The sequence below is a fragment of the Andrena cerasifolii genome, chromosome 3 (genome assembly GCF_050908995.1).
Source record: "Andrena cerasifolii isolate SP2316 chromosome 3, iyAndCera1_principal, whole genome shotgun sequence".
Lineage (NCBI taxonomy): Eukaryota > Metazoa > Arthropoda > Insecta > Hymenoptera > Andrenidae > Andrena > Andrena cerasifolii.
The window spans coordinates 3,883,853-3,897,143 of NC_135120.1; the positions used below are offsets into that span (position 1 = coordinate 3,883,853).

The following is a 13,291-nucleotide window of genomic DNA, read 5'->3' on the forward strand; positions in this document are numbered from 1 at the left end:
CAGAATAAAATGGGACATCTTTAAACGTCATAAGATACAGGTTAAATAATATTAAAAATTTTAACTATAAATAGTTCAGACAATGAAATGTTTCTCTGTGTACCTAGTATTCTTAAGGTGGTACAGGACTATTAATCACCTAAAATCGGCTGTTTCTTTTGGGATTGGATTGCTTAGATACCAAATAATCCCTATACTGGTGCTTTTCACAGTTTTTAAGCACGTTTTTGCTAGTCATTTAAAAAATAAATTATCAGATTGTTGAAAATTACTGAAGTTATTTAACGCTAAAGATGGTCCTGCGTTGCGCGTAACTGTAACCCATGGTACGTAGTCACATGTGAACCAATCATCCAAAAGCAAAATGCTTTCGGGTGTGTAATTTATATACTAAAAACTACAAAGTGCAACTTTACTGGCGAATTTAAACAAAAATTGTGAAATTCCCTACATTATTACGGAAAAGTCGTCTTTAATCAGCTATAAATTTTTTTACAAACATCCAATGTTGATGCGGAAGTTCCACACTGTACAGAAAGGAATGCTACACCTCCCGTTAACATTTCAAGTGAAAATATTCATTCGAAAGTTTGATGTACATGGCCTTTAAAAATGTGGTTTCAAGATAAACGGCTTCAAAGTTAATTCAAAGTGCACTCAATTATGTGCAGCGCTATAATTTCCGCAATTATTCAGATTTCCCCGTGAGACTTTGTTGTAAATGTTCACAAAGGATGACACTTTCAGAATTAATAATAATAAGAAAATCGAGTTTTCAAGACTTTAATAGTTCTGTACCCCCTTAAGTACAGTCAGGAACAAAAACGAGTGGAGACCTGTCTATTACAGATAAGAAGATTGTAATTCAGTGATTCTTCCTAATTAATTTATCTTTTTTTTTTTACTTTTTATCATAGTTTTCATCGTATTTATGAAAAAAAATTATAAGCAATTTTATCAAGTTTTCAATTGGTTTCAACTCTGAACTTTGTGGTGGCCAATTCAAGAGCTCTATTTCCGAATGATCGAACAATTGCACAGGTTTCTTAACTTTTTGGATCGAAGTGCTGTCTTCTTCGGAGATAAAATCGTGAGCACAGGGCCGGCTTTAGTGAGGGGGGTGACCGCCCGGGGCGCTAAATCTGTAGGGGTGCCGCTGTATGCGTTTATTCATTTATATCCGTTCTGCTAATTGATTTTTGTGCCCTTGGAGGGCATGATAATCTTGCTCGGGGTGCCAAGTATGCTAAAGCCGCCCCTGCATGAACAATACCCATTTTCTCCATAGATTCTCCCAAATTTTCATTTATGAGCTCAAAATATCGACCAGCTTAGTGTATCCATCGAGTAATAGTAAATTATTTCGAACTCTGGACCCAGAAAAACATCCCCACACCATAATGGGACCTCTACCGGTTTCACGGTGTGCGCGATGAATTTTTGTCTGAGTGCTTCGTGTGTTTTTGTTCAAACCCTTTGTCTCTTTTTCTTACCAGACAATTTAAATTTACTTTTGTTACTCCACACAACTTTTTTCTCGAACGAAACAGGCATATTAATATATTTTCTTGCGAAACTTAACGCTTCCGTTTTTTTTCTTTTCAAATCGCTTTTGACTGATTTTTGTAGGGCTATATACGACCATTCTTTAATCTACGAGAAATCTTTTTTTTATTAGACATTTTAATTGAACCTCTCAATTCTTTCACGACGAGTAGTAGTCGGTTCGACTCACAAGGGGAGGACAGGGTGTGATAGACATTGATTTTGAAGAGTCTTGGCACGATAAATGTATGTCGAAAATAAGTAAATAGGTGTTCGAGCGTTTCTGCAAATAGGCCTTCATAATAGAGATATTTACATGGAAATTATTAAAAATTTCATAGTGGCCGTGGGGTTTTAGTGGGTAAAAATCCCGCACAACCCTGGCGTCCGCGGGAGATTCCCTTCTGGAAGCGTAGGGGTGCATTTTGAAGATGTCTTCACATTAAAAAAAAACTTTATAAATTTTTTTTATAAATTATTTTTTTATAAATTATTTTTTTATAAATCATTTTTTTATAAATTTTTCTTTATAAATTATTTTTTATACTTTTTTTTAACTTTGGGAGATCTTCAAAAGGCACCCCGTCTCCTTGAGAAGCGAATCCCCCGGGGGCGCCAGGGTAGTATGAGATTTTTACCTATTAAAACCCCCCGGCCACTATTAAATTTTTAATAATTTTCATGTAAATATCTCTATTATTAAAACCCATTTGCCGAAACGCTCGGACACCTATTTACTTATTTTCGACATAGATTCATCGTGCCAAGGCTCATCAAAATCGGTGTCTCTACCTCATGGTGTCCTCTCCTTGTCAGCATTCCTTTAAAATTCATTTGTCATGCTTTTCTGTAGTACACCGGGAATGACAACGACCTATCAAATTCGCCACGGTATTAAATTTTACGGACTCAATCCAAATTTTTGGAACAGCACTTTTGGATATATCGTATTTTGGCAATTGTTCATAAAAGTTCACCCCTCACCGATTTGCAGGAAATTTAAATAAGTTGTAAAACTCAACATTCTGAACAACTTTTCCCTATACCCACCCTCCTGTAAATAAACACGCAACGATCATTTCCCCCCTCGCCCCACTGTTCAAATTATTAGTGTTATTATTAGTTATCAACGGTGTCAGTTCGGTCAGTCCGTAGAGTAAAGGTGGGATAGTTGAGCAGAAGGAATACATAATGTACGAGATGTTATTATTAATACGTTTGCAATATGTGCTTATTGTCGAGTTGTAATGTTATTGTTTGCAATATGACTTATTCCTCAGCTTCGAGGTCTAATTTTTTTTTATTTTTTTACTACATGATTTCATTCGTATACTAGATATACAAGGATCGGACGTTAAAATTAATTTATACAGTAAAAATATAATTATAGTGCCAAGACTGCTTCGATACACAATCGGCATTTTTCAGCATTTTTTTGGCGTTTTTTATTTTTCACAGCTTGGTTTTTCAATTCAAAAATCTGAAACAATTCTCTATATATGTGCCCCGATAACAGAAACGCCTCTGATTTTTTTCAAAATTTTTCATCCCCTAGTTTAGGAGAAATACGGCAAAAACCTGATTTCCTATTTTTGCCCTTTACTACCCTCCGAGTGGAGATACAAAGTTGAAAATTGCCACAACTGTTTCTTTTTTTAATAAGCTTTCGATTGATTCATCGTGAGTCGAATTCGGTGCAAGGTCACATTTCACCATCTTAACCGGCTATACCCTTTATGCACAGAGGCCGGTATATAGTACCAGGCATAATATTGTACGTAATGCTTTGCTGTGTCTTGAGTATATTGACGATTTTTTTTCTCAATATTTATTGTATATGGGAAGAAATGACCTGTAATAATAAATAGGAGTTTTTAATTTAGTATTACATTAATCCCGGCTTTTCACAATGTACTTGATACCGAGAATAAGTACGTATTGAATACTAGCGTCCCCCATCTCGGCCTCGCCCGAGATATTAGCGTGACTAATTCATGTTTATTAGAATTAATATCTTTTAAGGAAATTAAGTATTTTGAAAAAAGCTGGATTTCTTCGTAATATTTCGTTTCATGAATATTGTAATTTTTTAACATAAATTTTATATATAAATATTTTTTCTTTTTTTTTACAAATGTACGTAAATGCGACGTACATTTGTAAAAAATGAAAAACTATTTATATATAAAATTGTACGTATATACATACCATGTTTATATATAAAATTTATGTTGAAAAATTACAATATTTATGAAACAAAGCAGTAAGAAATTTAATTATTCAAAATAAAAGTTAAAAGAAAGGGAAAAAAATAAATTAGGATGATAGGATTTCAACCCGTACTGTTTGGTTGGGAAGTAAGCGCTATACGTACTCACCCAAGTCACTTTTTTAAATATGTTTAAAGTGAACTCCTTTTAATTGGCACATATCGATTGTAATCTGCCTATCAAATTTAATTTCCTCCATGTAACATTAAATATGAACAAATTTTTTTAAAATGGTTAAAGTGCTCTTTATATCGTTCTAACTTTGCCGATAAGCAATACAGTCAAAATCTTAAAAAGGCGGCTGAATGTAGAGATTCGACACTGTGAAACGATATTTTAACGATGTCGATAGTCACATACCTATGTTTTTATCTGATTGCCGGCCTGTGAACGTCGTAGCGTACAGTTGAACAACTTTTTTTGTAAAAATGTAGGTGAAATATTTTCCGGTCTTGTAGTTGTATCTTGCAATCGTTTACGTTCATTAAAATATAATTTAAAGGTTTATACTTTTATTATTAGGATCGTTTTCTTAATAATTTTGGTACAGTGCATCGAGTGTCATGAAACTGATGGCACAAGCCAAGCAACTGGTGGTAGTGCGCAATTCAAAATGAAAGAATAAGTCATAAATATAAAATAACATTTTTTGATTTGTGGCTTCGTTGCAAGGGATCCTTTCATTGTAACGCCCCGAAAAATCGTTGCTCTTTGGAATCGTTCTTTGACACAATAAGAATGCCTCTACACAATCGAAGTTCCACCTACCTAATAATACGTGCCTTGAGAATAAAAAACATTTCATCACACTTTCCCACTGCCCCCCCCCCCTCGCTAAAATAGGTGGGTTTAATATGCGCCCTAAAACAATGCCTCGATTGCGCGATCGATTTTGGAGGAACCGTGCATTCGAAAGAGAAAATCCAGAAGGATTCGCAATCAACATAACCGTCGCTGTGGCCCGGACTAGGATTAATTAAATTGACGCAGAATAAACTGAATGGCGGACGTTCATAGTTGATATATCACCCCAGCGAAAGTAAGCACTAAAAAAATATGAAAAAAATCCGTTTACATTCCCAAAACACTCATTAACAAATAGAAAAAACCTCAATGCAGCAAAAACATTTTTGTGACAAAAATGAGTTCAAAAGAACCGCAATTCCGTAGGGCAGGCTTGGGAATTAACACGGTGACTGCCGATGAAATCTAGCGGTGCTTTCCCCGACGCCGAAAACGGCCCCATCGGAGTGTACTGTTCAAAGAAGGGATGGTGGCAAGAGGAACGCCACATTGGCAAGAGGGGTACTCCGCTCGCTCCGCCTAATTCCGCCTGTACCTTTCCTGATGCCAGTAGATGTGACAGTTTCGCCCAATAACAGAAATACGTTACTTCAATTGGTTTAATTTCTCAGAACCAGCCAATCAGCGAAATAGCAAAACAAACTACACTCTGATCGGCGTGGTCCCGCCGGGACGCAGCCATCCGATCGGCTCCTATCGGTGTAATAATGGACATAGAAGACCGATCACGCCGATCAGGTGTGGTCGGCAGTCAACATGTTAAGTGCTCTTTTCGGCCGAGTTTCAGAAGCAACACCCTTTTTCTCCCGTGGTATCCCCTGTAGGCTTATTCTACTACGTCGCGTCATAAATAATAGATTGGAAAAACGCTTTTTACTGTAAAAAAATATTGAGTTTTTTTTACAGTAAAAAGCGTTTTTCTAATGTATTTTTTATCACCCAACACAGTGGAATAGGCCTACAAGGGACGCCACTGCCAAAAAAAAAACACGCATCGATAATAAGTACCCCATGGGTGCTATGGAAATCTACTGTCGCCCTAATGCGCCCCGCGCGGTTCGTATGGTACGCGCCTGGGTAGCTCCCCTGCATCACTGTGCCACCAGTTCCCAGACGCGTCTCCAACAAAGAACTTATAGATAAGATATTCCGGCCAGAAAAAACCGTGCGAGAATGGTCTTTCATCAAGTACCCCTGTCGCTGTAGAGCGTACAGTAAAGCCTATGAGGTATCATCAAATGTATATGACGCAGGGGCACGTGATTGCCACATTCGGACAATTTCGTTGTCCAGACAGAAACTCTCAAAATTTGATGATAAATCACTGTACGTAAGCATTTTCCCTGCAGACGACGATTCAGATAAAACATTCAGGGAGTCCTACGTGTGATTGGTTGGTTGGGTAGGGCTTGGGAGGAGATTCCGAAGTGCAGTCACCTCCCCGCGGTGGACACTAGATCACTTGGTAAATCCCATTTCCGAATCATCAACTGAGCCAAGAGCAGCACAAGAAACGCGTTCAGAACGCATTTTGACTCCCCCCCGCCCGCGTGCATCCCGCGATTCTGCAGTAACATGATCATGACTCTGGAGTCCTTATTGATGACTTTTCATCATAATATAAGCATGTGAACGCATCCGTACCGCCAGACGAGTCCATTATACGTGAAATGTCCTTATAGGTGAGCCACATTGGCGAGTATTAGAATTCGATCCGAAAAAAAAGTTTCAAATCGAGCCACCCTAGTGATCCTTCAATTGGAAAGGCCCCATCGTTTGGTACGATAATGCCTGGCCATACATTTAAAGAATAACGTTCCAGAGATTGGAAGAATTGGGCTATGAAAATCTGTTTCATCTGCCATACTTACCAGACATTTCATCGACAGATTATCATACCGGGTGATTCTCCAGCTAGAGTCGGCAAAGGCCGTGTCGCCAGCAATCACGCGCCTCGCTGAGTTTCGGGGCCTTCGACGCTCGAGACCAGCGGGGGCATACAATGTTGTTGTGCACTAGACATTGACGAATTTTGACATTTGCATCTCTCATCAGGTGTTTGCAAAAGTGGCGTCAATTGGTTCCTTCTGTTTCCCCGACGAAAATAACTCCAAAACGACATATTCGGACCATAATTAAGGAAATTATATGAAAAATTGATTTATGTGACAATTTTGTATGATTTTCATCGGAAAAAACATAAGGAATCCCTTGGTGCCATTGCCATATCGATTCGATGAAGAACAAAAAATTTCTTAATATGCTATAGTGAATACATCTCACGTTCGACCGCGCGGTGTCGTTAAATCTTCACCGACTCGCTCAGGCGATGATTCACAGCTTATGCGAAAAATTGATTTTTTTATTCTTCATCGAATCGATGTGGCAGTGGCACCAATGGATTCCTTATGTTTTTCCGATGAAAATCATACTAACAAGGGGAGGACACCATGTGGTAGACACTGATTTTGATGAGTCTTGGCACGATGGATCTATGTCGAAAATAAGTAAATAGGTGCCCGAGCGTTTCTGTCAATAGGCCTTAATAATAAAGATATTTACATGTAAATTATTAAAAATTTCATAGTGGCCGTGGGGTTTTAGTGGGTAAAAACCGCACACTACCCTGTCGCCCGCGGGGAATTCCCTTCTGGAGGCGTCGGAGTGCCTTTATAATTTTTTTTTATAAAGTTTTACTTTATAAATTTTGTTTTTTAACTTGGGGAAATCTTCAAAAGGCACCCCAACTCCTTCAGAGGGGAATCCCCCGGGGGTGCCAGGGTAGTGTGGGATTTTTACCCACTAAAACCCCACGGCCATTATGAAATTTTTAATAATTTCCATATAAATATCTCTATTATTAAGGCCAATTTGCAGAAACGCTCGGACACCTATTTACATATTTTCGACATACATCTATCGTGCCAAGGCTAGGGATGTGCGGGTAATCAAATGTGTCGGGTACCCGAGCGGTCGGGTCGGGTCGAGTCGAGTAAAGTCGGGCGGGCTCGGACGGGGGCCCGGGACAGACGGGCCCACGGGTAGTCCGACTGTGTCGGGTAGCTCGATTATTTCGTGTAATGCGATGTTTGACAAGTTGATATACGTATTCAGCGTTTTTAAACAACCGAGTACTCGACAAGCATGTACAAAACTCTTTACCTATATGAAACTTCAGAATACGATAATTTTCACGTGAAAAAATAATGCTTCTAACGGATTTGTTCAAAATCCTCCTTAAGTAAAAATTCAACTTATGCATCTTATACAAAATTAATATACAGATTGTATCAAATGAAGTTCATTTTGAATAAACCCGTTAGAAGCATTATTTTTTCACGGGAAAATTATCTTATTCTAAAGTTTCATATAGGTAAAGATTTTGTACATGCTTGTCGAGTACTCAGTTGTTTAAAGAAGCTGAATACGTATATCAACTTATCAAACACCGCATTGCCCGAAATAATCGAGCTACCCGACACGATCGCGCTACCCGAAGTAATCGGGCTACACGACACAGTCGGACTACCCGTAGGCCCATCTGTCCCGGGCCCCCCTCCGAGCCCGCCCGACTTTGATCGACCCGACCCGAGCCCGAAAAGTCGGGTACCTGCACACCTCTAGCCAAGGCTCATCAAAATCGTTGTCTACCACATGGTGTCCTCCCCTTGTAAGTGTCATATAAACCGGACTATTTTTAACGAAGCTAATTTTACATTGTGCAAATCAATTTTTCATATAATTTCCTTAATTATGGTCCAAATTATGGTGAATATTTTTGGGGTCATTCTCATCGGGAAAACATAAGGAATCGATTGACGCCACTTTCTCAAAGATCTGATGAGAAATGCAGTAGTCAAAATTCCTAAATGCTTAGTGCGCAACATTGTATGCCGCTGGTCTCGACGTCGAAGGCCCTGAAAATTAGCGAGGCGCGTGATTGCCGGTGGCACGGCCATTAACAACTCTAGTTGGAGAATCACCCTGTATTTCTTTGAAGAGAAAATTCTCAAAAAACAAAGGAGCTGCTGTAAACGCCTTTGAAGATTTTACCGCCTCTAGAACTTCAGAATTTTACTGTAATGGCATAATGAAACTTGTTGATCGTTGGCAAAAATGTACAGATTCTAATGGTTCTTGTTTTGATTGAAGAAGTTTATTCTGAACTGCTACATATTACTTTGAACTTTATAGGTAACAGCGCAATTTATTTCCGGGCAACCTAATAGCTGTACACATTGTATATTTAACTTTATCATTCGAAACTTCTCCTTTTGTTACTGGATTTGGAGAAAAAAATTCGATCATGACGTATTTATAGATTTGAAAAATGTAATCCATTTCGTAAAACCACTGCATTTAGTATAGAAAACATTTTTCACTCAATTGTAAAGAAAACCATCGGATCGTAAGTCGAGTTATGCTTTTCAGATATTGGATTTTAAGAATTTATTGACACTTTTGTACGGTTAGAAAACCTCTAGACAGACCAAGAGAAATATAAATGCAATCAAATAATTGAAATAGCAATTAAGAACTAAGTTGTGTACACAGGAGCAAAACAAAATTTTAATTTTACAGGGAGGAAGCAATGCAGGGCATACTGTAGTAGTAGACGGTGCGGAGTTCCACTTCCATCTCCTGCCTAGTGGAATAATAAATCCTAGATGCACATCGCTTATCGGTAATTATTTTTCGATCATGATGATTTACAATAAAATTTTAACAGTTTGACGGAGACAAAAGTGACGGAGACATTTAAAAATTAGCAAGATTTTCCATTGGCTGAATTCGTTTTTAACATTTGCAGTATTTTACTCATTACATGTTTGTTAATTTCATGTTATGTAAAATGAATATAAAAAGAAAATAATGAAAGAAATTGTAAAACGTGAAACAGTAAATTGTTCAAGCATCATATTTGACTGTCCGATATTCTCATACTTTTTTAGCTTTGTCATTTATCTAACTGTATTAAACATTTGTTTAACTTATTTTGTATGCATTGCATCAACATGTGCATTAAAGCTCAAAGTAAAAGACGATTTATGTTATGACAATAAAATTAATGATCATTTAAGATAAATTAACTTTTAATATCCTATATAATAAGACGGTTAAGGAGTAATGCCACTGTAACAGTATAAAAACGTAGTGTACAATTGTTTGTGGGTAAACAAAGAAATAAGTCGATAATCTGTTTAAACGCCTTTATTATATACATCTTAAGTAGTTCCAAGCTATTTTTTTCTTTTCCTTTTTTCAAAATGGCACATTGAACGCTTTTTTCTCGGAACCACGTTCTTCAAATTGGCCAGAAGCACCCTTAGAACAAATTTTATTCGATTCACTTGAAATTTGTACAGTAGCTTCTTAACTACATTCTCCATCGAAGTACGTATCGATATTGTAAAATATTGTTTTTCTTAGAAATGGTAAGCATTTGAACATAAAATTCACTCTCTAGCTCCATTCATCCACGTCCAGCACCATTTTCAACTAAAAAATTGTTCACAACTTTAAAAGTTTTCAACAAATCGTAAAATCGGTACGTACTTTGCTGCAGAATGTAATTTAGAAGCTACTGTAAAAATTTCAAGTGAATCGAATAAAATTTGTTTTAATGGTACTGCTGGCTAATTTGAAAAATTGAGTCCGAGAAAAATGTATTTAAAAAAAGTGCCATTTTGAAAAAAAGAAAAGAAAAAAATAGCTAGAAACTATTTAAGATGTGTGTAATAAAGGCGTTTAAACAGATTATCGACTTATTTCTTTGTTTACCCACAAATAATTGTCAAAGGTACACTACGTTTTTATGCCGCTATACAGGGTCATCCGTTAAAACTGCAACCTACACGCGCGTGCGCGGACGAAAGTGGCAACACTGCCTCACGGACGCATTCCACTACAACCATTCACCGGCTCGGCTTTCGGAGGGTTGCCAGCGACCGCTGGACAGCAGCTGGCCCGAACTTCAAAAATTTTAGGATGGTCTCTTTCAAATTAACCACAAGTGGAATGCGACCGTGAGGCGGTGTTGCCATTTCGTCTCTTCGCGCGCGCGTAGGTTGCAGTTTTAACGGATGACCCTGTAGTGGTGTTACCTTTAAAACCCCATTGATGAGGTTTTACCCTCCCCCAGCCCCAAAAGGCGAGGTCTTAGTTTCTTTTCATAAAGAATAAGAGTTTTCATTAACTTCAATTTAGGTCTGGTCCGAAACTACAGATTTTGTGAACATGCTTGAATTTGATTTGAATCGATTGGAATCTCCGTTCTTGAGTTATCACTGCAAAACAAAGAAACTTTTTTAAAAAGCCCCATTAATGATCTATCTGTAGCGTTATATATAATGCATATTATTGACTAAACAAACACATTTTTTAAAGCTTATGATGTTAACAAACTTCATACCAAAGAACAAGTCTCAGTTTCAATTTGTTTGTAATATTGAAATAGAACTACTTTATTTTAGACAGGAACGACTGCCTAGTACCATTAAGGAGGTTCAATACCTGAGCAAAAATGATGAGAAATCTTTGAAAAGTATTTTTATCTAATATTCAAAGTATAGTCCGCATTGTGTCAAATTTCAAATGGACGCAAAGCGACGTTGCCGCATTTTACTATTTTATGCTACTTTTAATGAAAATATTGTGTTTCTAGCTGCATTAAACATACTTTTTGCTTAATTGAATTCGAAAACAAAATGTGAAGTAATAGTTTTATTAGGAATAGACATGTAAATAACATTTTTATCTACATAATTTTTTATTATCTACGATTGGTATCACTGCAGGGCTCTCTGTATAAGCATAGACTTACCCCTCTCGCCGCCTGCCCCGCAAGTAAGGTATCGAACCTCCTTAATGTAGTTGTTTTTGTTAGCAAAATCTGTCCAGAGGCTTTTTTTGTACTTCTGGATGACCTACAAGGTTCAGATCTAGCATGAAGTTTCCTGGGTACCCAAAGATGCGGTAAAAAATATAAAACTTGGAAAATTAAAAAATGGGTAGTACCTGTGGCCTAAAACAGGTATTATGTGCAATGTAGTAGTTGCTAAAAAGACCATCCTAAAATTTTCAAATTTTCGAAGCTTGGGCATCACTGCTGTCCAGTGGTCGCTGGCAGCCCTCCGAACGCCGGGCCGGTGAATAGTTGTAGTAGTGGAATGCGTCCGTGAGGCGGTGTTGCCATTTTCGTCTGTTCGCGCGCGCGTAGGTTGCAGTTTCAACGGATGACCCTATATACATAGTTTCTTTTTATTAGTAAAAAAGTGTTAATTAGACGTGCCTAGTTCCGCTGCGCAATTGAGTGCATGGTGTATTTTGAACACCATTCGAATTCGTAGCCAAAACATCTTTTGAATGTTAAATAAAATAAAATTCTAACAGTTATTAACAGTTTTTATTCAAAGTGCAGCTAGGGTGTTAGCGCATACATTGAAACCTTGGCATCTTTTCATGGCATCCCTGATTCCGGTCAATCTGCTTAACTGAAATAAAAAGAATCAAAAAGATTCTTAAAATTTGGATGAGCTTGGCTATTGTAGGTAATAGAATGAAAGACAAAAAGCAACAATTAAAAAATGGCAGCACTTTGAGATTTGACTATCGATTTTTTAATGTTTTTCGTACATTTCGTGGATTAAAAAATTGAGAAAAAAGCATGATTTTTAATTAATTCTCTTAGGGCGAGAACGACGCACGCACTGAAGTTGCATACAAATCTTAAGATCTTAAGATAACTTAACAATTGTTTCAAAATGATCTGCCATCCCAGAACCATATACGGGACCTAGTTCTTGCAAAAAAATATTCTGCTCATCAGCTGATTTCTCTTCTCTATCAGCAATAGGGTGGGCCGAAAAAATCAAATTTTCGAAACTCGAAACAGCCTAGTGCGGAAAAATTGCGTTTGGGGAACGCAAATGGAGGCAATTTTTTTTGGAAATTGGTCAACATTTGACCGGGTCCAAACGGGCTAAAAGATTTTAATTTTTTACCAAGTTTCGCGACTTTTGTAAATTTTCATAAAATTTGCATTTTTCACAGTTGAACAACACAAAATATTAGTTAAGCACATGAACACGTGAAATAGTGTTTTATATATTGTCGCGAAGCGGAGTATCTACGTGTTTCTATTTTGAAACGTAACGCGGCTGTAGTGAAAGAGGAACATATTTCATTGATTCAAGAGCCGTTTCAACAGTCTATTTGATCTGTGACACTCAATAGTGACTTCTTACAGATTTTTGTGCGCTGAAAACGAATCCGAAAACCGTTTGTCGCCATCACTCTCTGTTTTCGAGGAATTCGGTTTTGAAAAAAAAAAGCAAATTTTCAAATTTGGACATTTTTTGAGTTCAATCAGTAATAGTTATTCGGTTGCTTGTTCCGCCAAATTATTCTATGAACTCTTCCGAATACAACGATATAAGTTATTACTGCATTATGAACATTTAAATATGTTTAACCCATGATCGAAGGGAAAAGAACACCCAAAATGCACCCATTTTTGCAGATATCTTTAAATTTATTTCCATAACTAAGGGTCTACGAGAAAATTTGACAACTCCACGCGATGCAGCAGACATTTTTTCTTCGGAAAACACCAGCAAAAGTGATAAGTCACGTTTTGTTTTCAATACCGTAGCGAAAGAGTTTGGCAAATC

General features: G+C 37.3%; 1 protein-coding gene and 1 long non-coding RNA gene across 2 annotated transcripts in view; both read left to right on the plus strand.

Annotated features, from left to right (window-relative positions):
* LOC143367067 (uncharacterized) overlaps nucleotides 1–13,291 on the plus strand; it is a 309,917-nt gene that overhangs the window by 40,460 nt on the left and 256,166 nt on the right. The gene's annotated exons all lie outside the window — the stretch shown is intronic.
* Nucleotides 1–13,291, plus strand: part of Adss (adenylosuccinate synthetase) — a 74,785-nt gene that overhangs the window by 31,495 nt on the left and 29,999 nt on the right. The window contains exon 2 of the mRNA XM_076808599.1: nucleotides 9,201–9,303. Coding sequence (XP_076664714.1) covers nucleotides 9,201–9,303 — 103 coding nt within the window. The remainder of the gene's footprint in view (nucleotides 1–9,200; nucleotides 9,304–13,291) is intronic.